The sequence below is a fragment of the Engystomops pustulosus genome, chromosome 6 (assembly GCF_040894005.1).
Source record: "Engystomops pustulosus chromosome 6, aEngPut4.maternal, whole genome shotgun sequence".
Taxonomy (NCBI): Eukaryota; Metazoa; Chordata; class Amphibia; order Anura; family Leptodactylidae; genus Engystomops; species Engystomops pustulosus.
In genome coordinates this window covers 34,793,237-34,819,783 of record NC_092416.1, presented here as the reverse complement: position 1 = coordinate 34,819,783, position 26,547 = coordinate 34,793,237, and the positions used below count along the sequence as shown (strand labels likewise).

Below are 26,547 nucleotides of genomic sequence, written 5' to 3'. Positions count from 1 at the left end.
TAAATAACATATAAATATAGCACGATACCATATATATAGGGTATTTTTTTTTAAATGACCTTCCTTTGCTCAATGAAATACTTTTGGGGTGCTACTTTTTGGATTGCTACCTTCCTAACGCCATAACATTTTTAAAAAAAAAATTAAATTGGCTATGCAAAGGCTTATTTTTTGTGGCCTGTGGATTTGTGGTTCGTAAAGTTTTATGGTGGTGATTAATATAATGGGGCACATTTACTTACCCGGTCCAGTCGTGATCCAGCGGCGCGTTCTTCGACGCTGATTCAGATTGTGGCGGGATTCACTATGGTCCTGCGTCCGATGTCCACTAGGTGTCGCTGCTGCGCTGAAGTCCGCCGTAATTCACCTTCTTCGTCTCGGTGTAGTTTTTCCGAATCCGTCAGGTTTTCCGATGGCCACGCCCCCGATTTCTGTCGCATGAAAGGCGGCGCTGATGCACCACAATCCAATTGGGTGCGCCAAAATCCCGGGGCAATTTGGCGCAAATGGGAAAAATTTGGGAAACCCGGCAGAAAAACGCGATTCGGACCCTTAGTAAATGAGCTCCAATGTTTTGTGTGATAGATGTGTGATAATTTTATTGTTAATTTTTTTAAAGTTTATTTGTTGGACGGAATAAATACTATTATTGTTTTGTAGCTTAGGTTAATACACGTGTAAAAGTACAAACTGTATTTAATTTTATTTTTTAAAGAGGCAAGCAATTTTTGTGTGTTGGTGTTTTTTTTTAGACTTGTTTGTTTACACAAAACTTTTTTTTTTTTTTACTTTGTCTCACAAGTCGATACTCACATGAGATCATTTGACCTGTTACATAATGCACTGCACTGCCTCAGGCCTGGCCTAATTGATAGTTAATCCAGGCAGCCCTATAGAAAGGCGTTGCCGTCAGAAGAAGTACCCCTAATGACCGTCGTAAAAAGTCAATGCGACAGTCATTAAGGAGTTAATATCTTCTCTAGTACCAACCATTCTTGAGCATTCAATGTCATTATTGTCAGATGTGGGGTACCAGACTGTACTCCAGCCCACGATCACCCACCCAGTGATAGGATGAGACCGCACATAAAAGCCGCACTCTGGTCTTACTGCAAGTAAGGCCCCTTCCACACTAGCGAGTGTGATGCGATGAACTCGCATCACACTCGCAACGCAAGCTGCCGGGAACGCACGGCCCGAACGCTGCACCGCGGGAGTGAACTCAGCATGTCAGTTCACTCCCGCGGTGCAGCGTTCGGGCCGTGCGTTCCCGGCAGCTTGCGTTGCGAGTGTGATGCGAGTTCATCGCATCACACTCGCAAGTGGGGAACGGGCCTAAGTCAGGTTTTTTATAAGGCTTAAAGGGATGATACAAAGCTTCAGAAAGTATTAGAGAAAAATCTTGATGATTCGTGTAACCATTACTTTACTTTGTTTGTGTTACTACTAGCAGGACATTTTAGTCCCATTCAAAAACATCTGTTCTGTCCTCATAGTTTAATTATTTAATTTATGAAAACTGGGGTTGGAACCACTAAAACCACAAAAATGTGGGTCCTGAGTGCTGTGTAAACATTACTGCTTCTTCACTACTATGGGCTTTCAGGAGCTACTCCAGCATTGCCTGGATCTGCTCACTTTGAAGGATAAGTGCACATAGTCGAGAGAAATAATTTTGTCCAAAATTATCCAACTATAAAACGTTCCTATATTTTACGTAAAGTTTTCATCTTGACTAATAATTATTTTTATGACAAATTTAATAAAACTAGATCTCCTTACCTCATAGTACTTTCCATCAGCATAACATCCACAGTTATGGGGTAGAATACAGCTTTTCCCATTCAGGACGTAGCCCGGGTCACACTGGCAGCCCTCCACACAGTAATGGTTGCAGTCACTTTTGAGTCGAATAGCGGCGCAGCGAGGCTGACACACACTAACGCAACTCTCATAGTGACTGTACGCCGGGCATGTCACAACTGTAAGACAAGTTATGGATAAGGTAACAATTCAATAACAAAAATGTACAAAAATGGGTATTTTATCCAGTCAGACTTACCCTTAAAAATTGTTTTATTAAAAACCCTCATCTTATGTCTTCCAAGTGGTTTCCGAATTTTAGGATACCCCCTTAAGGGGCGGGGAGTAAGACTCTGCTCCAGTTCCCTTGTCTTGGCCTTCAGTTTTGTTGTGGGCAATACCGGCTTAGTCGTTATCATAGAGGGTCATATTTCCATTCAGTAGAATCTGTGGCCCCTCACGGCACCATGTCCCCACCCTCCCCTTTCTCTTTTTAACGGGGTTTTATTAATTCTTTTTGAGGATTTGGGGAATTTTTTGGAATAAAAATTTACTTTAGGATTTGGGTCCTCCCTTCATTGTCGGTATTTTAGGTAGGAGGGAGCTTTTGTGGTTTAGTCCACCCTCCTGTGAGAAGATAAAAATGAATTGGTCCATAACGTTTGCCTAGGAACAGATGTTCTATTGGCTAAACAGCTGGAGCTGTTTTAAGTCAAATCTGCCCAGTGACTGATCAGCTGTTCCATTGGTCAGGAAAAGCTGAGTGGCGGGAAAATTGACTACATAAGGGGGTTTGCAGCATGGGGTGTTCTTGCATTTTTTTTTTTTTGCTACCTGCTTAAAGGACTCCTTCCCATCCTACCTTACGTATTTATAGGTTGTCGCATCATATTGTTAGAGGGGGTTTAATCGCCCTCTTTAAAGGGATGGATAAGAGAGCTCATTCTCATTCTGGATGTATTTAAAGGGGTTTTCCTACGAAGAAAAGTTAGACCCTATCCACCAGATAGGGCCTTACTTGCTGATCAGTGTGGGTCTCAGTGCTGTGACCCGCACAGATCACGAAAACGAGGGGTACGATGGGCTCCCACATACCTCCATCTGACCCCTCGTCATTCCGTCAGATTAATGGAGCAGATGGCAACGCAGTACCGTTCTGCTCCATTAATATCTATGGAGCTCATGGAGATCGGTGAGCGCAGCGTCAGACGGAGGGGTCAGAAGGAGGTACATGTGACTCCATCGAACCCCTCGTTTTTGTGATCTGTGGGGGTCTCAGCACTGAGACCCCCACTGATCAGCAGGTTAGGCCTCTCCCATGGATAGGGCCTAAAATTTCTTCATGGGAAAACCCCTTTAATGTTTCTGAATGTTTATTTATGAATTTTTTATTATTTATTAAGTTATTTATTAATGAATTAATTATATGTTACCCCTTGTGCGGCCAGTAATAGACATGTTGTCTAGTGTTTTTTTTCAAGTTTTTTTATTTATTGGGGGTTTTATTATATGGGGGTTGTCTATGGCGCCATGGGGAACCAAGTAACTACATTTACATGTTTTATCTTTTCCCTGAATCTGAAATCTCCATCATGAACCATATGGATTATTAGGGTAAAACCAGGTAATGGATGTACAGTAATTCTCAATTTCTCCCCACAAGAAGCCCCACAAGACGAGACTTACAACAAGACGTGTGGTTCCTCCATCCAGTGACAGCAATCCCTTGGGTCTGGCATGTGCTTGCGTAGTTCTGTAACCAGCTACAAGCAGTCTCCACAGCACCTCCGTCAATGCATGAGTCAAATAGGCAATTCTTGAAGAAAAACCTTGGATTTACTTTACTATGGCACTTGGCAAATACCCCATTTCTGTTTGGGATAAAGCTACAAAGCTGCTGAGCTTTCCAGAATCCATCCACCTTTGTGCATGTTGGACATCTATCTCCACAACCAACCTGGCAAAAGGCGTCCCTTTTCACCCAACTGTGGCCAAACTCATTGACGTTCATACTTATGAAGCCACTAGAGGTCTGCAGGTCATCTTCCATGTTGCCATTGTACCTTCCACAGAGCCCATACGTGCTGTTTTGCAAGTAGCGGGGAATGGTGACAGAGAGGAACGTCTTCCAGTCATATACAACTTTTAGGCCAAACTCCGTTTCAATAACAATATGAAAACCAAAGGCAAAAATGTTGACTTTTCCATGGCCTAACCTCAGGGGCAAATACAGCCTTTCATTGTTTACCTGCCAAAATAATAGACAGACATTATTTGTAAAAATGAGGTTAATAATTCATGTTACATAGTTTATATGGTTGAAAAAAGACACATGTCCATTAAGTTCAACCAAGGAAGGGAAAGGATTGGATGAGTAAGGGATTCAGGGCAAACAATTCTATAAACTGTAACATAACCAATGTTATTAAGGTGTAAAAAGTCATGTAGGCCCTTCTTGAAGCTCTCTGCTGTCCCTGCTGCGACCAGCACCTGAGGCGGGCTATTAACAAAGTTGTAAATCCAATAAGATGAACTTTGCTCAATTTTATGCTGCAAACACACTCCAAGTCTTTAAATACTCAAAATCTCAGTTGTCAATGGATAATCATGGTGTGAGGTGGCTTTGTTACACATGAGTTTGATATAACGAGCAGTAGTACATTTTTTACTACACTTGGCTTTGATTGTCCTCTTCGATTGGCCTAGTGGTGGTGAACCTATGGCACGTCTACCAGAGGTAGCGCTCGGAGCCCTATCTGAGGGCACCCAGGCACCCTAGAACTGATGCCTCCTCCTGCAGTCTGAGGAAGCCCAGGACATTCCATGCTCAGTTCTATTTTCAAAACACAAATCCTGGACCGCCTGAGATACTGGGGGAGCGAGAAGGTGTGGACAGAGCTGGATTACTATTGGAGCTTTTGCACTGGGCCTCACAAATCCTTCTGTTCAGGGGACCCTGGAGAGAAGCTACAATCATACATCAAATTTCTCCACTTTCTCTCTACTGTATTGGTGTCCTCATGACATTGTTATGATTGAGAGCTGTGACAGAGCAGGGAAGAATAAGTCACTGCTTACCTTGCCATGTTGGAACTTGGCAATAAATAAGTGGGTTTTTGTTGTCGTTTTGGGCACTCAATATCTAAAAGGTTCACTTTCACTGACACTTAGGGGCATATTTATTGCGCTCGTGTACCGGCATATGATTGCCCTGCCGCTGCATTTTTGCAGACGTATACATCAAGAGGCTTCCGTGGCGGGACGTGGCGCAGAGGCCCTGATAAATATGTCCCTTACTGCTTATTCTGTGTACTACTCTAAATCTTACTAATACACATAGCAAGAAATAATATTAAAAAAACAGCAGTCTATGGGCAATGTATTAAAGGTTTGTGTAATATAAATCCAGCTGGAAAAAATCCATTGCAGATTATGAGCATTAATGTTTGGTCTACACAAACAGATTAGCCCGGTGGTCGGTCATACTGATTCGCAGCTCTCTAGGAGCTTATGCAGTAAAGTGGAAATGTGGAAATATTTAATTGAATCAGTTATTGCTTCCCCACGAACCAAAAAAACCCTCCACTTGCTCTATAACATGCTACCTATAGGAGGCTGCTGATTTATCTTGACAGGCTTTTAAAATCAAAAGTTGACTTACCAGAACCGTGTGTTTGTATGCACGATAGATGACAATATTATAGTTGTATACTTCCACCTCCACTTGCTTTACCCATAGAGCAAGCGAAGCGTCTCTGTCCTCATTCTTCGCAGTGACTGTAAATCTTGGGACAGTGTCCGCTTTGGAATTAGTGACTGTGGTGCAAAGAATGAGAGAACAGCTACTTTGGAAATCGAATGGAAGTCCATCAAATGTAAGGTAATGTCCATATCCGGAGACTATACATGACGCGTCTGTACGTGGCTGGCAGTAGTACAGCCTATTATCCTCCATACAGTACTCTTCATCCTTACATGGCATTGTCTCACAGTACACACTGTTGTCCGACCCGTTACAGTAACAAAGAGATTTGCAATCCAGATCAATCCAAAACGTCTTATTGGTGGAAACTTGGTGCCCTTCAAAATTACAGCCACATTCACTCTTTGGGACACAATAAGTACCCTGTAACGCAAATCCTTCATCACACTGGCATCCTTCTGTACAAGTATCCGAACAGACCGGGCCGGTGGCTAGTGTTTCACAAGTTTCTGAACAGGTAATGCATTCTTCAAAATGGCTGTTTTCTGGGCACATGAGAGCTGAAATATTGTAAAAAATTTTCATTTGCGAATAATTTCACTTCAAAACAGTAAGTAAATATTTTATTGTAATAGAATTCTTCGTGAAATTTTGGGGCTGGGGGCAATTTTTCCTCTTTTGGGTTTCCACACCCCGACCCTGCATTAATCACCTATTCTAAGGATCATCAGTTCACTAAACAAATCATAGATGCTCCCTAGAACAAACTAGACCTTGACTTTCCTAAGGTTAAGTGACAGCTGAATTGGGGGTTTCTGGGCTGGTTGCCATTTTTTATATTGATGACCTTCCCTCAGGATAGGTATCAGATCATTCGGGTTTCCACAACCCGACCCTGCATTGATTACCTATTTTAAGGATCCTCAGGTCACCAAACAAATTATAGATGATCCCTAGAAGAAACTAGGCCTTGACTTCCCTGAGGTTAAGCGACAACTGAATTGGGGGTTTCTGGGATGAGGGCCATTTTTTAAAATTGATGACCTTTGGTCAGGACAAGTATCAGATTATTCGGGCTTCCACATCCAGACCCTGCATTGATCACCTATTCTAAGGATCATCAATTCTCCAAACAAATAATAGATGCTCCCTAGACGAAACTAGGCCTTGATTTTCCTGTGGTTAAGCGACAGCTGAATTGGAGATTTTTGGGCTGGTGGCCATTTTTGATATTAATGACCTTTCCCAGGATAGATGATCAGATCATTCGGGTTTCTACACCCCGACCCTGCATCATAGATGCTTCCTAGAAGAAACAAGGCCTTGACCTTCCTAAGGGAGAGACAGCTGAATTAGTACATGATAGGTTTTTTGTCTCCGTGGTGGTCGGTACCATGTCTACACGTCCCACATAGAAACCTCCCTCCTCTGCCTCAGTATAGAAGATACCAAAACTCATCTGCTTTAAATTACTATTTGGTTCTGTGAGTAATTAAAGGGATGGGGTAAAGCTTTCAAAAAATTCATTGGCATAGTATTTTTGACCGGATAAATTTGGATTTCTTTCACTACTGGTCTTTTTGTGAATATATTACATGTACCCCATAAGGTGCTAACACAATAATATTAGACCTCAGCCTGGCTAGTAGGTAATTATCTAGGTTAGGGTCCTCTGATCTATGTTGCAGGGTATGTGACCACGTATTCTGGAATTCCTTTCTTTTCTCAACCTTTTGGAGGTATGTTTTCATTATTCTCCAGGAATTCTCTCTAGATCATCACTCTCTCTTCTCAGAGAAGTTTACAAAAACTGAGGTGAGGAAATTGGCTACACACATTGATAGGTATATCCAATAATTGTAATTTAATGAGATACCTTTTAGTTAAAAAGATGTCAAGAATCAAGAAGTTTTTAGCATCATTGATTTTACCAAGATCAGCTCAAGACAGAAGAATGGAACTTGACATCTCAACCCCCAAAACACACAGCAACATCCCTTGTGTCAACATTAAGGGAGTAATGACTGAATGGTTAACATCGCCCTGAAAAGTAAACTAACATAAACTTTTCAGTGAGATTAGTCCAATATTTACTTTTGCCAAAGATGATGTATGTTATACACCTTCCCTGGTTAGTAAGACAATCACCTGGTCAATAAATTATGCTTTTTTTGCCCAGACTAAGGCTACATTCACATAATGTGTGCCCATACTGTAGCACGGTGGGCACACGGCGGCGGGGGGTGGTGAGGTGTTTGAGCGCCACCCACCACCATCCCACTCCATAGCGATGTATGGTGTATTCGGGAGTCAGATAGGACATGTCCTATCTTTTTCCTGGCTATGGTACAGCATGGTGCCGCATGTGTGCTTCACCGTACCGCTCCAGTACATCGCCGTGCGCCCATTGCCATCTATTGGGGACGTATAAACGGCGTATATACCTCGGCCGTATATAGGCCCCCATAGGGTCATGTGAATATAGCCTAACCCCGAGTCTGTGCTGATTGCATCTTGCTCGCGAGCACCAATAATTATTTTAAGAATTAGACCCCCGTCCAATATACTCACTGCACTGATTGACTTGAGACGATACCTAACAACATCCTCCTTACTTGGAAATTACGCAAGGGGCTCTTCAAGATTGCTACGTCAACCACCACCATTGAGGAAACAAGAGCACCCTATTGGACTTTATACATTTTTGGGAGGTTTTTTAATATTTTTTAAAATACAATAAAGATAGGAAAAAAATGTATATTTATAAATGTATGAACTTACGGCAGAAATTTCTACTCCTCCACTGTCCAACGTCTACCGCAGCATTCTGGCAAGCCATGGCATAGCGGCTGACTGAGTCGCACAGTTCTGTTTGATTACCCCCACTTTGGCACAAACGAAATAGGCAAGTCCTATAGTAAGCAGATACATTAACCACAGCATGGCAGTCCAGGAAAGAACTATTACTTGGATCATTGATTATTCCACACTTTGATCGACTCTTGTAATACTTGAGCAGTTCCGAGTCATTGTTGCAAGCCTTAAGCAGATCTCCGCATTCTCCATTGCAGATCTCATCAAATGTGGTCCAACTTTCTAAGAATACAGCCACGTTGTCTGTACATTTACCATTGGGAAAGCAGAATTCATCGTCACTATTTCCATTGAAGTAACCACAGAGTCCTCCTGTGCAGTTGTAGTAGTATGTGGAGAGCGTTATGTGCAGCAGACCCTGGTCTGAATACTGTATCCTAATAAGTCCCTCAGACTCGATCACTGTTCCGTTTTTGGTACGATACATTTCCATTTCACCAGATGGCAGATAATATGGGAGTTCAACTTGGAATCCATTAACCTAGAACGTAAAGGAACAAAAAGACAGTAAAAAATATAAATTAGACTTAAACTGTATTTAATGCAGAGGTGTTATAGGAAAATGTTCTATATTAAAAATATGTAGCATGTTTACCGTAATCCTTTGTAAAAAATGTGGTGAGATTTTTTTTTTAAAATCGCAAAATAGATATTTTATCTGATTTTTAAAAAAAAAAACCTATGTATTATAATATATGTTTAATATTATATTAATATTTAAAATGTAATACATTTTTTTTTTGTTTTTCATTTACGGTTTTATGTTGATAAAATAACCAAATATTCTCTTCTTGGGAGTCACTATGAGGTTGAAATTCTGAAGGTATGACCAGCAAGTAATTGGTTTTTTTTGGATCTCTTGAATAATATATGATTTTTTCGGTAGATCGAGCCCAGTATAATTCTGGAAATATACCAATAAGACAATGGAATGTTTTTGTAACCTCCTACTTGAAGCATCTGGACCCTAATGTACTTCCTGGACAATTGTGGGCAACCAACAGGCTCTGGTTGACCCCTTCTAGCACCAGAGGTGCAGCTCATGCTTGATCTTTGAGTGAAGGTAAAGCCATGTCCTGCAAGTGTTGGAGAGATTAGACTTGTAGACCAATGGTGATACAAGATATCAAAGCTCCCCAGGAGTCAATTTCCCTTGAATGGCCCCAGTCATCATGGCCACATAGGTCTAGTTAGTTGGGTTTACGATGAATTGGAATGTGAACGGATTTGGATTCCAGATCCACATTCCAGTTCTAAAACACCATCCATTGTGGCGACAAGTATTTAATGGTCTAGATGGTGTTTTAAGTATTTTCTAATTTCTAAGAACCTAAAGCCTTACAATAGTGTGATGTTAGGTCTCATTCACATTATGTACAGGAGATCCCTAGGTGATGTATGTCTTTCCAGTTCAAAGGCCTGATCAAATGGCGGCACAAGGGAGACAAGAGACATTCCATAAGGAAATGCTTCTCCTCTCCATTGTGCCGAGATGCAGCCGACCTTTTGATCTAAACACAGCAAACGGAGAATGACTCTACTGTATGTGGACTAAAAGGGTCTACTGTATTACTATGGGGCACATGTATCATAAGTCTGGCTTTGTCTGTTTTATTCTTTTCTTTTCCTTCCGGCTGGTCAGATGTATCTCGGCAGTTTTTCCTTTTTGATACATGTGATGTTTGGGCTTTAGGGAATTTGTGACTTTTTAAAACAAAAGCCTTAGATTTGCTACAAATTTAGTGACTTTTTAAAAACATATTGCCAAAGTGTCCTCATACAACTCTTATAAAAGTCGCAACTTTCTGGATTCAGGTGATGACTCGGGGGAACACTGCAGAAAACTAGACACTGGCGAACTTTGAAGGGAGACAAAAAATCGCAAAAGATCACATGTGCCATGAAAAGTCTCAAAAATGGAAAAAAAAGGCAATCCAAATTATGATACATGTGCCCCTTTGTCTTTAACATTCTTCATCTGACTGATTAATAGAATCAGTCCCAGTTCATATTTTTCACTTTCTTATCCTTCTTTTATCCCTCTCACTACCCTCCCCATTGTCCCTACAATGATTTTAGAACATTTGGTATTTTTTTCTAGCCCCCATCCGTGTTGTATAGGTCACTTTATATTCCATCCATTGCCTTCCCTGTTTTCCAAAGATTTTTTTTTAGAGAAAATTCTGCAAATAAACAAAAAGTGTATGTCTATTAAACATATACAGTGCCCTACATAATGTTGGTGATTTGGAAGATAGTGACTCCTTTTAAAATTGAGCCATAGCTTCTGCTATTACAATATTTCAACCTACTAATTATTTTGAAAGCATCATCAATTCACAGTGGCTCGGTGGTTCGCACTACAGCCTTTCAGCGCTGGGGGTCCTGGGTTCATGTCCACACTCCAAAACATACTGGTAAGGTTGAATACCAACAAAGATACCCTCTACAGTCTATTGTTATCCCTATACCAATAAAGGGATGAATACCAAAAGGCAGTACAGGCAGTCCACGGGTTACGTACAAGATAGGGACTGGAGGGTTGTACTTAAGTTGAATTTGTATGTAAGTCGGAACTGGTATATTTTGTAGATGTACACTAACTCCTGACAATTTAGTACAGCCCACGGATGGCTGGTAACTAAGGAAGCATTAGCTGTTGCGATCTCACGCTTCCTTAGTTACCTGCAATCTCTGGCTTTCAGTTCTTTTAGTGCACTGGCTGGTAACTAAGGAAGCATGAGATCGCACCAGCTAATGCTTCCTTAGTTACCTGTACCCCGCGATACTGCCGGCAATTACTTACTGTTTACATCGGCAGCGGATCCCCGTCACCTCCATTGTGTTTCCCCGTCACCTCCATGGCGGCGCCAGTCTTTAGCTCCGCCCAAGGAACCCCGTCATCACCCACCTGCCCAATGAGGACGCGCAGCACGTCAAGCAGCGCTACGAAACCAGGAGGTGGACCCGCCCGCCCAATGAGGATGCACAGCATGTAAAGCAGCGCTAAGAAACCAGGAAGTCGACTGCGCATGCGCGTAAGTCGGGGACTGCCTGTATATAGGATCTGGGTAATCAGTCACTATCAAAAGACAGAATACCATATAACTATGGAATAAATTTAAACTTTATTTATATAACAAATTGACACTCCAAAAGTAGATTAAAAACATGATAAAAACCACAGAAACTACAACATAAAAGGTGGCGGTCACCAGTACAAGACATTACATTTCACCGTGGGATATCAAAAACCAGGCACATAAGTGTCACCCCTTTGAGGAAGCGACGGCGAAACGTGCGTCGGGGTGCTGTGGTGGTGGTCAGGTGACTTAAAACTTTACTGGTAGGCACGTGTGGGCTATACTATGCCCTGTTATGGGCATTGGTAACATTTTTTCTACCCATCAGGTGACCTTCCTTTTGTGCCTGGTTTTTGATATCCCACTGTGGAATGTAATGTCTTGTACTGGTGACCGCCACCCTTTTATGTTGTAGTTTCTGTGGTTTTTATCATGTTTTTAATCTACTTTTGGAGTGTCAATTTGTTATATAAATAAAGTTTAAATTTATTCCATAGTTATATGGTATTCTGTCTTTTGATAGTGACTGATTACCCAGATCCTATATACTGCCTTTTGGTATTCATACTGGTAGGTTGATTAAATTGTGAGCATATTTGGGGACATAACGTTTAGGGAAAAGTGATTTTGAGCTATAATCATGTAACAGTTAGACAACAGCAGTATTACTGCAATATTCTTGCCCTTGTTGCCAGCTGATCTAGGTTTTTATGTAGTGTTTTACAATACTGCAGATTTTTAAGTGTCCTATAAAGTCCGCAGCTGTCATGTAACTTCCAGTCCTGACCAAAAGTCATTAATAAAAATATGTAAAAGAATTTTACATACTTGACTTTTTATTGTCCAAACTATTACGTTTTTTTTGGCACAATGAGTCAACTCTGTTCATTTCTATTCTTGTATTTTCTATCTATTTGAAAGTTTCTAATGAGCGGCCACAATCGTGCAATAGACATAGGCTAAAAAATTCTATGTAAAAATATCAATTTCTTCAAAGGATGTCAGCTTTTTGACTATAGCAGATATTTAGCTGGTATTGACTGCCCCCTTAAATGATTTAGCTTAACAATATTGATAACCTATCCATAGACCAGAACTGGGTTTATTCTGGTGCTCTAGGCTGATCAGGGAGGGTTTCGAGTGTTGGACCCCCAACAATCTGACATTGATGACCTTTTACTATGGAAACATTATCAATATCATAAAAATAAGGCATTTATAAACTTGGTTCAATATGTTTCATCCACATTCAATTTTCTTACCTTAATTTCAGAGGTGCTTCCCCCAGCAATTCTGATTTCTTGTTTCGCCACTTGGATTCTCAGCGGTCTCAGCCAATTTGGTCCTGAGTCCAATTTCTTCTTACTGATGTCAATCTCAATAAATTCTGATTTGTCAGGACAAGATTTCAGCAAAGTGTAAGAATATTCCATTGGGTACGGGAAGTTTACTGAGTCAAACGTATGCATGACTTGATTCTGGCTGACCAGACAGATACTTTCTCGTTTTGGGTAGCAGCCTTGATATCCATTTTCCACAGAGCAGATCTCCCCATCACGGCAGGTAGTATTAAAGCATAAAACGTCTCCTCCATCTTCGCACCAGCATTGTACCGTGCAGTCTGCTGTTGTCCAGAATGAGTCGCCAACTGCGTAATATTTTCCGTCCATATCACAGCCGCACTTGTTTACCGGAACGCACAGGTCTCCACTGAGAACATATCCATTGTCACACTCACAGCCTTCGGTACAGGGAGTTTTGCAGAGCTGCGGAGCTGTGAGGTCAGAACAAGTGGCCGGACAACTACTTGTGCAAACTGAATAGTGGCTGAACTCAGGACATTGGACCGAAGCAGCTGAAATACAAAAAGAGACATCCACAAAATGACTCCTCCGGTTAATCTCATATGACTTATTTTGAGGGAATTTGTTATAACGGTTTTACCTTTATTGCAGAAGCAATCACATGCCCATACAGATAAGATGAGAGTAACACAAAATAGACAATTGTCAACTAAATCACTACTCACAATGGAGGACAGACAAGTACAGCTTATGGTTCAATCAAGAAAAGTAAGGCTTATGTTGGTAGCTGGATCCTTAGTAATAAAATTGGCATAAATGGCCGTTGTGCCATTTCTGGGGCAAAAAGAATCCAATGCAAAGCACCATTGTTTGGGGCCCCCTCGGTATATGCGTTATAGGGAAAGCTATACCTTGACAGTGGTATAAAGCCATGTATTACAGCTTTAGGTGCATCATATTAGCCATAAAATTTGGTATCATTTACCGTGTGTCTCCTGAGGAAGAAACAGGCCAGACGCACTTCGGGGCGCGGATGAGACGGCAGCCAAATAACTAAGGTATTCAATTCTTTAAAAACAATACATTGATGCTTAGGCAATGTTGGTTCAAACTTTGAGACATACCTTGTGCTAGCGGCTTATGAGAAAGCATAGAGAACTATAGATAAAGGCAGAATATCCAGCACTTTACTGTTTTTGGCTGCTTGATCCCCCGGTTATTTGGGAGCATTTTTTATTATATGTGATTATGTAATATATGTAAGGTTTTTAAAAATTATAATGGTAATGGTAAATTTCCTTATTTATAAATTGTGTAAGTCCATTTGGTTATCTGTCCATTGAAAAAAAGGATTTGGAATGGGGGCAAAAATAGGGGCTAAAAATGCTTATAGGGTGAGTACATTCAGGAGGTGATTCTCATTGACAGATAGAAAGAGGCTCGCTGGATGTAGTTGTGCTTGTCCTTAGACATAACTCTAGTGTTAGCAGATTCTCTAATAACTTGCGACTGTTGCCCTCGAGCCTAGGTTGCCATATTGGCTGGAGTTGAAGTTATGTGGAGGTTGAAAAATGAGCGCACACCAGTAGTGGATCTATGGGGAACTTTATTTGTCGTTAAAATATAGGAACCACAACATGTTCCGGTGTCCAAGACGACCCCTTTGTCAAGTAAATTTTGGCTACATTTTGGACTTGGCAGGAAGAGCAAGCAGAAGGTCAGCCAAAATCCCATTGACAAAGGGTTCATCTCGGAACCCGAAAAACAGGTGGCTAATTGTGAGGGGGCTATTACTGAAAAGTTATCATTTTTGTAAAATGCAAGCTCATGTTGCAAATTACCTGTAGACTGGGTTACTTGTGATCCAAGGTTACGGTCCAGTTTCATTTATGAGCAGTGCTACTCATAGCGAGACACAGGGGCCCTGTTAGGTCAAAAGATCTGGGTCTTTCGTCTACAACCCAGGATGTACCCACCTGCTGTCCATCCGCTTTCTAAACTCTCATCTCTATTTGCATCCTCCGGACACATATAGATTACTGTAGTGGATCATGGTAAATCACGAGAGAGGCAAATAGAACTGTATATTTTTTTTAATTATACAGTGTGTATATTGGGTTTTGAGGGCAATACTGTGTGTGGAGACTATTCATGACTGTGGGTGGGGCTATCCTTTAGTGGGGGAGGGTATAAGTGAGTTATATTACTGAGTGTGTTTGGGACTATTAGTGAGCGTAAGGGGGCTTTGTGGGGGCTTTTAGTCATTGTAAAGGAAACTATTACTGAATATCGGTAGCTATGGGTGGTTACGGAGTGTGGGGTGGGGGCTAGTACAGAGTTTAGAGGTATTACTGAGTGTATGTGTGCTATTACTAAAGTTGTGGGGGGCTATTACTGAGTGTGGAAGGGCTATTAATGAGTTTGGAAGGGTTATAAGTTAGTGTGAGGGACTATTAGCTACTATAAGGGGACTTTTAGTATGTGTGAAAGGGCTATTAGTTAGGGTAAAGTGGCTATTACTGAATGTGGAGGTTATTTTGCTGTAAGTGGGGGCTAATTGTGAGGGGTCTATTACTGAATGTGGCACATTTACTACATTAACACTGTTAGGGGACAAAGAGTTAGGGAATAGAAAAGTGCAGAACATGAGATGTCTGTGTGGTCATCTCCATGGGGACAATGCATGGCTGGAAGAAGAGAAATATTAAGAACAACTACTGCAGTCACTAGATAGAATAGGTAGCATTTATACTTTGTTTTATGCACAGGTGTTTTAGGTGCTGGCCCATAGGTTGAGGGATATGTACAGAAGTGGAGTACAGAATTTGGTACGTATGCGCTGGGGCCTATGTCCTGTATCTTTTGTGACCTCAGCAACACCCCTGGCGAGACAGCTAGGGTATGTTTGGCTGTTGGTATTTTATGCTACCTTAACCACTTGAAAAATGCTTTAAAGGGGTCTTCTTGTCTTGGCATTCACATTCAATTTAATTAATCTGCCATATATATACATTTCTTCAATTAGATGTTAAAAAAAATGTTCCTGTGTGAAGATAATTTCTCATAAATGTAATCATTTGGTCCCTTAGAAAAAAGGCTGTGTCCTTGGATACAACCACCTCTGCTGGAGTGATCGCACAAAAAAAAACACAAAGTTTTTGTATATGTAATGTCCGGGAGCTACTGCATGTCCCACAGTCATCCTGCGGTAATGATCGCTGAAGCCAGGTGGTCAGGCAGAGCTCAATAGCGCATCTCTGGCCACTACTGCCTAAATGTGAGGTGGTCGTATCCGTGGAAGCTATCTTGTTTATAAGGGACAACATGATCACATTTATGAAAATTATCTTCACACAGGAACATTTTTTTAATAACATCCAATTAAAGAAATGTTTACATTTGGCAAATGAATTTAATTAAATGTGAATGCCCAGATGGGAAAACCCCTTTAACGTTAAGAAAATATAGAATAAAATATTTTAATGTCAGGAAATTAGAGAATTTCCAAGCCTAATGCATAAGGGGCATTGTCTACAAGAAAGGGGCATGAATTACAATGAATTCACAGAATTCATGCTCAAAAGAGGCCCATAGTTGGTATAAAGCCTGCCTTACAATGCTGTTTACAGTTTACCATCAAACTACATTGGATGCTATTATCTACAGAGTCATGGAAAAGTTGATGAGTTAAGGTGATTCTTTAAAGGGGTTGTCCACTTTCAACAAATATTTGACAATGTTTGTGTAAAGAAAAGTTACCAAATTTTTCAATATACTTTCTGTATTAATTCCTCAAGGTTCTCTAGATCTCTGTTTGCCGTCATTCTACAGGAAGCTTTATTGTTTACTTCCTGTGGATAGAAACCAATCCCTGGTCATGTGATGTCACACAGGTGCATGGCTCATTATATCCCTGGTCATGTGATGCCACACAATTGCACAGCTCGTTATATATATCCCTGGTCATATGATGTCACATAGTTACATGGCTTGTTATATCCCTGGTCATGTGATGTCACACAGGTGCATGGCTCGTTATATATCCCTGGCCATGCAATGTCACGTAGGTGCACAGTTCGTTATATCCCTGGTCATGTCATGTCACACATGGGCACAGCTCATTAAATCGCTGGTCATGTGATGTCACACAGGTGCACGGCTTGCTATATCCCTGGTCATGTGATGTCACACAGGTGCGCAGCTCATTATATCACAGATGGTAATCAGACATAACAAAAAAGTTCTGCACCTGTTTGACATCACATGACCAGGGATATAGCAAGCCGTGCACCTCTGTGCCATCACATGACCAGGGATATAATGAGCTGTGCCCATGTGTGACATCACATGACCAGGGATATAGCAAGCCGTGCACCTGTGTGACATCACATGACCAGGGACTGGTGTTTATCAAATAAACAATGAAGCTTATTATAGAATAACACAAAGCAGATACAGAATGCATTACAGAGAGCAATGCTAAAACAAATGAGATTTTTTCCAATATTCATTTTATTGAGTTAAAATGGGCAAATAAAAAAAATATATACATGAGGTATAGCCATAATCATAGTGAGCCATGAAATTAAGATACCTTATTATTTTTTATGCTTTTGCAAATGGACATAAAATAAATAAAAAACAAAGCAAGAAGGAATGATTTTTACTTTCATCTCCAAGAAACAATTAATAAAATCTCATCAATAAGCTATTGGGACCCCAAAATAAAGAATTTGCAAAGTATAACTCATCCACAAAAAGTAAGCCCACATATCTCCAAATTTCCCCCCCAAAAAAGTGACATGGGAGAGGGTAATAGAAGGTCCCAAGGGGAGAGGAGATGTGAAAGGAGTGAGTATAATTGCATGCGGACCAAATTTCCCAAAAACGTACTGTACGTCTCATTGAAGACATAGGGGTATTTATCAGGGCTTTTGCGCCACACCAGTGTCATGGAGGGTGGTGAAGGGGGGGGGGGGCATGCCGATCGCCGGCATCTGATATATAACCCCCATTGACCTTAAAAATCAATAGCAGGTTTATCCTAGGCTGCAGCTACTGTTTGCTTGCCAGCCATAAAAGAATAAGGAAGGGGGGGGGGGGGTCAGTGGATCTCCCCAAAATACAGGTAAAAACCTTTGGATATGTTGCAGAAAGTCTATTACTAGCTTTCTGACATATGTCCTAATTCCTTGATCCATTGAACATATGGAACAGAAAGAATTGAATCCAATTTTTGAATAAATTATTAGTAATATTGTTATTCTTTAAAAATATGGAAGAAATAAGGAAGAAACCCTCATACATTGTATCACCAAGTCAATATAATGACCTAATAATTCTACTAGCTTGTACACTAGAATAGATTTCTACACCACCAGGTTAATCTTCTTTTACACTGCCCCATACTGATTATAGGGTTAGCTCATCTTTTGTTGTCACTTATACTCCCTGTGACTTCCTTTAAAATGTTGTACATTTTGTCAGAAGCCTCTTTATTCCGCAAATACCAAGAGCCCAAAACCTTAAAAATACGGAGACTTATGACTGATGGTCTCTGTTGTAAAATTTCAAGGAGTGACTAAGCATTTAAACTATCTTCTTCTATATTACAAGTCTTTTTCATAGTAGTGTTATCAATTCTATTCCAACACCAAGGTAATATAGAAACTGATCAGAACAATTTCGGACACTGAACCATCCATAGGTTCTTATAGTCTCAAATATCCCTACGTGCGTGCCAAACAGTGCTGTGTTATGAACAATTTCGGACACTGAACAATCCATAGGCTCTTATAGTCTCAAATATCCCTATGTGCGTGCCAAACAGCGCTGTGTTATGAAAATATAAAGCTTTATATCTAGCTAGAGATGAGTCTGATCTTTAGTGCTTCTTCCACCTGTGATTTCGTGAAGCTGGAGCAATGCACCTAGATTTATTAGCTTCTGATTCACACATCGAGTGGTCTTATGGTCTTTGGCACAAATGGTTGAGGTGGACCTCCCATGACCAATAAGTGGCTTCCTATGACACTTGTGATGTAACAGGAAGTGATGTTTTCAGGACACCAACGATTGGCCAAAGTTGGTCTTGTGATCCCCGGCACTTCCAGCCAAGATATCAGTGCTGAAGACGAGAACACTTCTACATAAATAGAGATGAGCGAGCGCTAAAATGCTCGAGTGCTCGTTACTCAAGTCGAACTTTTTCCGAAGCTCGAGTGCTCGTTTCGAATAACGAATCCCAATGGCTCTGCAATAAAATGTGTCATTTTATTGAGAAATAAGGAAGTCAGTCATGTTTCTTTGCTTTTTTTATTCAATGCAATATTCATGGAACTTCAAAAAGGAGAATGACCCGTTTTAAACATCTGCAATGTGTTCTTCACACATATTGTTCTTCACATACTATTGTGGAGAACACCTTCCTGCACTAATGTCTTCTGATAAGTTAGCAGATGTACGGAAACATCTGCAATGTGTTCTTCACTGTGTTCTTCACTTAAATGATCCTTAATGATCCTTAAATGATCCTGTGTTCACTGTTCTTCACTGTGTTTCCTTAAGTGAAAGCTCGTTCTCCAGCAGGCGAAATACTCTTCTGAGCAACGAGACGTTTCGAGTGCGCTAATACTCGACCGAGCATCAAGCTCGGACGAATATGCTCGCTCATCTCTAAGTGTAAACCAAGTGCTAGTGCAAGGTGTACAGTTTTCTCCAGGATTCTTGGTAACCCCCTTTTGATCCTGAGTGAGGTTTATTCAAATTAAATAAAACTTATATAATTTTTAATCCCATGGCTTCCTTCAACTACAGGCAGTCCCCGGGTTACATACAAGATAGGGTCTGTAGGTTTGTTCTTAAGTTGAATTTGGATGTAAGTCAGAACTATATATTTTATCATTGTAATCCCAGCCAGAACTTTTTTGGTCTCTGCGACAATTGGATTTTAAAAATGTTGGGTTGTCATAAGAATCAATATTAACACTAAAGCTTCTGTTACAGCTGATCATTATAGCCTAGGACTAAAGTACAATAAATTACCAATATTCCGAGGTCCGTTTGTAACTATGAGTCGCATGTAAGTCGAGTGTTCGTAAGTAGGGACCGCCTGTACCGAAGATAAAATGTAAAACCTGTGTGGAAATTGTCTTTTCTTAAACTTTCAGAATTTCAATTAGAAACCTAAAACCAATCCAAGGAAGGCTGAAGTCATAATGTGAATCAAACTAGAATTCCCAGCCAGAAAAGTGACCTGTTTCTGTGTTTTCTTGAGTCTCTGAGTTAATTTTGGAGTACATAGTAGTGTCCACATGAGTTAATTTCGTATTAGATCATCTGGTAAAGTACAGTTTATTGCCCAACTACAATTGACTTGTAAGTATATTTAAAGGGGTTGGCCACTTTACCTCATGTTTTTGTAATGTGTGTGTAAGTGGGGGGGGGGGGGCAGGATATGAGGTAATTTACCAATATACATCTATTAAAAGATGTGTATTACCTTTTACCTCATCGTTCAGACATTCCTGTCCATAAAATGGCCGCTGATGAAGGGTCATGTGATCTCTAACTGTACATTAACAATCTCCTGCTAGGACAAATTGATAGTATTAATAGTTTTCATGCATATATCAAGAATAATAGTTAATAGTTTTATAATAATAGGTCCTGGCATGGACAGATAGAGGTCACATGACCCTCCATCTGAGGCCATTTTATGGTCAGGAATGCCTGGCTAATGAGGTAAAGGACAGGTGGCTTCACCTTACATATAAATTGTATATGTATATACATTATATATTGGTAAGATATCCTGTCCCCCACACTTACAGAAACATTACAAAAAAATTTGCCAACCAGTTTTATTTAAGTGGGTCACAAGAAGTCTTTCTATTATGAGTTAAAAGAGACAGAGAGGGTTAATCTGGTGACTAATAAAATCGGTTGACTCCGTCAATAGATATGGCACCCGGGAGTTTAAAAGCTCCCAGCGTTTCCCGGGATAGTAAATAACTGCTCTTAGCTATAACAAAATAGAATGGGTTAACAAAAAATATTTTATATGTGTCTATAGACTGTCTCAGACTGTCTTTGACTGTCTCTGTCTCTGGTCAGGGACTGTCTCTGGGACTGTCTCTGGTCAGGGACTGTCAGTTTCTTTCAGTGCCTGTCTGTATCTGGCAGTCGCTTTTAGTGACTGCCTGTCTCTGGCAGACTCTTTTAGTGACTGCCTGTCTCTGTCAGACTCTTTCAGTGACTTTCTATCTCTTGCAGACTCTTTCGGTGACTGCCTGTCTCTGGCAGACTCTTTCAGTGACTGACTGTCTCTGGCAGACTCTTTCAGTGACTGACTGTCTCTGGCAGACTCTTTCAGTGACTGTCTGTCTCTGGCAGACTCTTTCAGTGACTGCCTGTCTCTGGCAGACTCTTTCAATGACTGCCTGTCTCTGGCAGACTCAGTGACTTTCTATCTCTTGCAGACTCTTTCAGTGACTGTCTCTGGCAGTCTCATTCCAGTGTCTGTCTGTCTCGGGCACTTTCGTTCCAATGACTGTCAGTCCCGGGCACTCTCATTCCAGTCACTGTCTGTCTCGGGCACTCTCATTCCAATCACTGTCTGCCTCGGGCACTCTCACGGGCACACACACATACATCCAGCTTTAGATATTAGATTACTTTGTACTAGTCATAGTGATGGTGATACAGCACCAGGAATATAGCTGCAGAAAAAATTACTGCCCCTTTGGCTAGTATGAGCAGCTAATTTACATATACATTAATGCAGGGGTGTCACTAGGTCAAAAGATCCGGGCCCGTGCCCCGGATCTTTTGGCCCGTGCCCCGAATGTCCCGGTGTCCAGGCGCATTTCCTCAGCACTGTAGTCTCACAGCGTCTCCTGCTTCAAGCAGCTCACTACAGCTGCCGGGAGCTGGAGACACCGGGTGATGACGTCACCGCGCCTCAGTGCTGCGAGAAGACAGATGGAAGAGAGAGAGAAGACTTGGGTGAGTATGTTTGTTTTTTTTAATGATACAGTGGAGGGGGAGAGGGCACATTGAGGAGACTGTGGCGACCATTACAGGAGGCTAAGAGGACCTGGGAAGGGAGGGCTGTGGGGGACATGGGAGCTGCAGATGTCATTACAGGGGTTTTTTTTGGGGGGGGGGCTGTGGGGTACATTACTTGAAGCTGGGGGCATTACAGGGGGCTATGAGGACATAGGGAGGAAGCTGTGGAGGACATTACTTGTGGCTGGGGACATTAAAGGAGGGCTATGAGGACATGGGGGACTTAGGAGGACATTACTTATGACTGGGGGGAACTTTTTAGAGGGGGCTGTGGGGGACATTGCAGGTGGCTGCGGGGGACATTGGGGCACATTATATGCTGGGTGACTGTGTGGGCATATTACTTACTGGGGGGCAGTGTGAGGACATTACTTACTGGGGGGCTGTGTGGGCACATTACTTACTGGGGGCTGTGTGAGGACATTACTTTCTGGGGGGCTGTGTGGGCACATTACTTACTGGAAGGCTGTGTGAGGACATTACTTTCTGGGGGCTGTGTGAGGACATTACTTACTGGGGGGCTGTGTGGGGACATTACTTACTGGGGGCTGTGTGTGGGCACATTACTTTCTGGGGGGCTGTGTGGGCACATTACTTACTGGGGGGCTGTGTGGGCACATTACTTACTGGGGGGCTGTGTGTGGGAACATTACTTACTGGGGGGCTGTGTGTGGGCACATTACTTACTGGGGGGCTGTGTGGGGCACATTACTTACTGGGGAGCTGTGTGGGCACATTACTTACTGGGGGGCTGTGTGAGGACATTACTTACTGGGGGGCTGTGTGGGGACATTACTTGCTGGGGGGCTGTGTGGGGACATTACTTACTGGGGGCTGTGTGGGCACATCACTTACTTGGGGGCTGTGTGGGCACATCACTTACTTGGGGGCTGTGTGGCACATCACTTACTTGGGGGCTGTGTGGGGCACATTACTTACTGGGGGGGGGCTGTGGGGGGGGACATTTCTTACTGGGGGGCTGTGTGGGCACATTACTTACTGGGGGGCAGTGTGGGGCACATTATATACTGGGTGGCTGTGTGGGCACATTACTTACTGGGGGGCTGTGTGGGGCACATTACTTACTGGGGGGCTGTGTGAGGCACATTACTTACTTGGGGGCTGTGTGGCACATCACTTACTTGGGGGCTGTGTGGCACATCACTTACTTGGGGGCTGTGTGGGGCACATTACTTACTGGGGGGCTGTGTGTGGGCACATTATATACTGGGGGGCTGTGTGTGGGCACATTAATTACTGGGGGGCTGTGTGGGGCACATATACTGGGGGGCTGCTTGGGCACATTACTTACTGGGGGGCTGTGTGGGGCACATTATATACTGGGGGGCTGTGTGGGCACATTACTTACTGGGGGACAGTGTGTGGGCACATTACTTACTGGGGGGCTGTCTGGGGTACATTACTTCCTGGGGGGGGCTGTGTGAGGCACATTTCTTACTGGGGGGCTGTGTGGGGCACATTACTTACTGGGGGGGGGCTGTGTGGGCACATTACTCACTGGGGGGCTGTGTGAGGCACATTACTTACTGGGGGGCTGTGTGGGGCACATTACTTACTGGGGGGCTGTGTGGGGCACATTACTTACTGGGGGGCTGTGTGTGGGCACATTATATACTGGGGGGCTGTGTGTGGGCACATTACTTACTGGGGGGCTGTGTGGGGCACATTATATACTGGGGGGCTGTGTGGGCACATTACTTACTGGGGGACAGTGTGTGGGCACATTACTTACTGGGGGGCTGTCTGGGGTACATTACTTCCTGGGGGGGGGGCTGTGTGAGGCACATTTCTTACTGGGGGGCTGTGTGGGGCACATTACTTACTGGGGGGGGGGCTGTGTGGGCACATTACTCACTGGGGGGCTGTGTGGGGCACATTACTTTCTGGGGGGGGGGCTGTGTGGGCAAATTACTCACTGGGGGACTGTGTGGGGCACGTTACCTACTGTGCGGGGGGCTGTGTGGGGGACATTTCTTGGAGCGTGTTCACACATGTCACTAGGAGCGGCCTCGGTTTGATCTCATTTGTGTTTCCAGTAATACACAAGTGATGGGTAACACGCACCTGGTTTTGTTTAAATGCAAGACAAAGTGTGAGCGCAGCCTTACAGTATTTGGGGGAGATTGTTAGGGGTGGCACCAGGATAACACTGTCAGGGAACCAAGATGTAGGGACAATGAGGAACATAAGATGTGGTGATGCCTAATGGAGAAGATGGAGGACGTGTCACCTGCAGTCACTGGATGTAACCAGTAGGGATTTCTCCTGTGTTTCTGTAGCTGTATATACTAGAAGTAACCTTGTTATTGGCACAGCCACATGTGAGGGGGTTATGTACAGGAGGGGGCATTACTGTAAGAGCGCTACATATGTATTGGGGCCCGTGCCCCAAATCTTTTACCACCCTAGCAACGCCCCTGGATTAATGGGTTGATAACGTCTAAACAGTTGGATGTTTTTAAATAAAGAATCCAGCAAATTGATCAGGGGCACAGTGACAAATTACTTTTTCTACATGACATTTTCTACTTGGAGTTATGAGTAGCTGCTGGATGGCTAATCTAATGGTTGTCAAACACTGGAGTGGGCCTATGGAGTGTCAAGTCTTGGGATGATACCAATGCATTATGTTTCCACGGTGTTAAACATTAGCTAGTAAAACAGATCGGACTCAGGTCTCTTCCATCAAACTATGTGTGTGTGTGTATATATATATTTATATATGTGTGTATATATTTATTTATATAGCTACCAGTGTATTACAGCCAGCAGGACACATCAGGAATTTCTAATGCCAACCATTCATTCAACTCTCTATAAAGTCCCCCATTATTACGATGCATTACGATGTCACTTAAGGAGTGCCCTATCTACCATGTGATCTGCGCCGGCATATGATATCGGCCACGGCCCTTCTTGTCTCATCGGATACTTCAAGAGGTTTAGACCTCTTGATGCATCTGGTGGACAGCATGGCCGGCAAGCAAAACTATGGCAGGTTGGACGTGATGTAGTTTTGCGTTAAAACCAGCGAACCAAAGTTTGCTGGTTTTGCAAAAGAACGCAGATGCGGGGTGGGAATGCCCCCCATGCCCCCCCCCCCTTTTAGCACTGGCCACACCCCACTAGGCCTTTTTACACCTTTTCAATTGCAAATTCTTTCACAGCGCAAGCATTATGGGTTATTACTAGAGATGAGCGAGTATACTCGTCCGAGCTTGATGCTCGTTCGAGTATTAAGGTACTCGAAACGGCTCGTTGCTCGGACGAGTATTTCCCCTGCTCGAGATCGAGCATTTAATTAAAAAAACACAGTGAAGAACAATGAAGAATAGAATAAAAACAGTGAACACAGTGACCACAGGATCATTTAAGTGAAAAACACAGTGAAGAATAGATTACAGATGTTCGGCACATCTGCTTACTTGTCGGAAGATACGCGCGGAACGGTGCGAACAAAATAGCATGTGAAGAACAATATATATGTGTGTGAAGAACACATTGAAGAACACGGTGAGCAGGACAGAGACAACGGGGAGCAGCACAGAGACACCGGGGAGCAGCACAGAGACACCGGGGAGCAGCACGGAGACATCGGGCAGCGGCACGGAGACATCGGGCAGCGGCATGGAGACATCGGGGAGCGGCACGGAGACATGGGGGCACGGAGACATCGGGGAGCGGCACGGAGACATCAGGGAGCGGCACGGAGACATCAGGGAGCGGCACGGAGACATCGGGGCACGGAGACATCGGGGAGCGGCACGGAGACATCGGGCAGCGGCACGGAGCGGCACGGAGACATCGGGGCACGGAGACATCGGGGAGCGCCACAGAGACATCGGGGAGAGGCACGGAGACATCAGGGCACGGAGACATCGGGGAGCGGCACGGAGACATCGGGGCACGGAGACATCGGGCAGCGGCACGGAGCGGCACGGAGACATCGGGGCACGGAGACATCGGGGAGCGGCACGGAGACATCGGGGAGACTTCAGTGGAAGAAGAGCAGCGGATCCCGGGACAGCGTATCTCCCGACAAGTAAGCAGATGTGCCGAACATCTGTAATCTATTCTTCACTGTGTTTTTCACTTAAATGATCCTGTGTTCACTGTTTTTATTCTATTCTTCACTGTTCTTCACATCCGATAACTTGTCGGGAGATAATATACGCGCGGAACAGTGAAGAATAGATTGCAGATGTTTGCATACATCTGCTAACTTATCAGAAGACATTCTTTTTCAATTAATTAACACATTTTATTCCCGAACCATGGTCCCTTTGAAAAATGCTCGAGTCTCCCATTGACTTCAATGGGGCTCGTTATTCGAGACGAGCACTTGAGCATCTGGAAAAGTTTGTCTCGAATAACGAGCACTCGAGCATTTTAGTGCTCGCTCATCTCTAGTTATTACACTTATTCTTCGCCAGAAAACTGGTGTAGAAGCAGTGATAACCCCCACTAAGTGTCTAAATATCTCTGTGCTTATTTTTGTTTCTTTTGGGCTCTACGTCTCGCACTCATACCCTCACTGCAGGGAAGTGTCACTTTACCATGGAATCTGGCAGGACCTGTTGAAATAAATAAAAGTAGGACATTTGATTTATTTGCCTGGAGGGTAACTGGTTTAAGCCCTATGTGCATGGTGATACTTCCTTCTAGACCAGGGGTGGCAAACCTATGGCAC

General features: G+C 42.9%; 1 protein-coding gene across 1 annotated transcript in view; it reads right to left on the bottom strand.

The window, feature by feature from the left end:
- Positions 1-26,547, bottom strand: part of TECTA (tectorin alpha) — a 118,209-nt gene that overhangs the window by 25,194 nt on the left and 66,468 nt on the right. Inside the window, 5 exon segments of the mRNA XM_072113447.1 lie at positions 1,783-1,982; positions 3,490-4,051; positions 5,465-6,066; positions 8,288-8,861; positions 12,726-13,318. Coding sequence (XP_071969548.1) covers positions 1,783-1,982; positions 3,490-4,051; positions 5,465-6,066; positions 8,288-8,861; positions 12,726-13,318 — 2,531 coding nt within the window.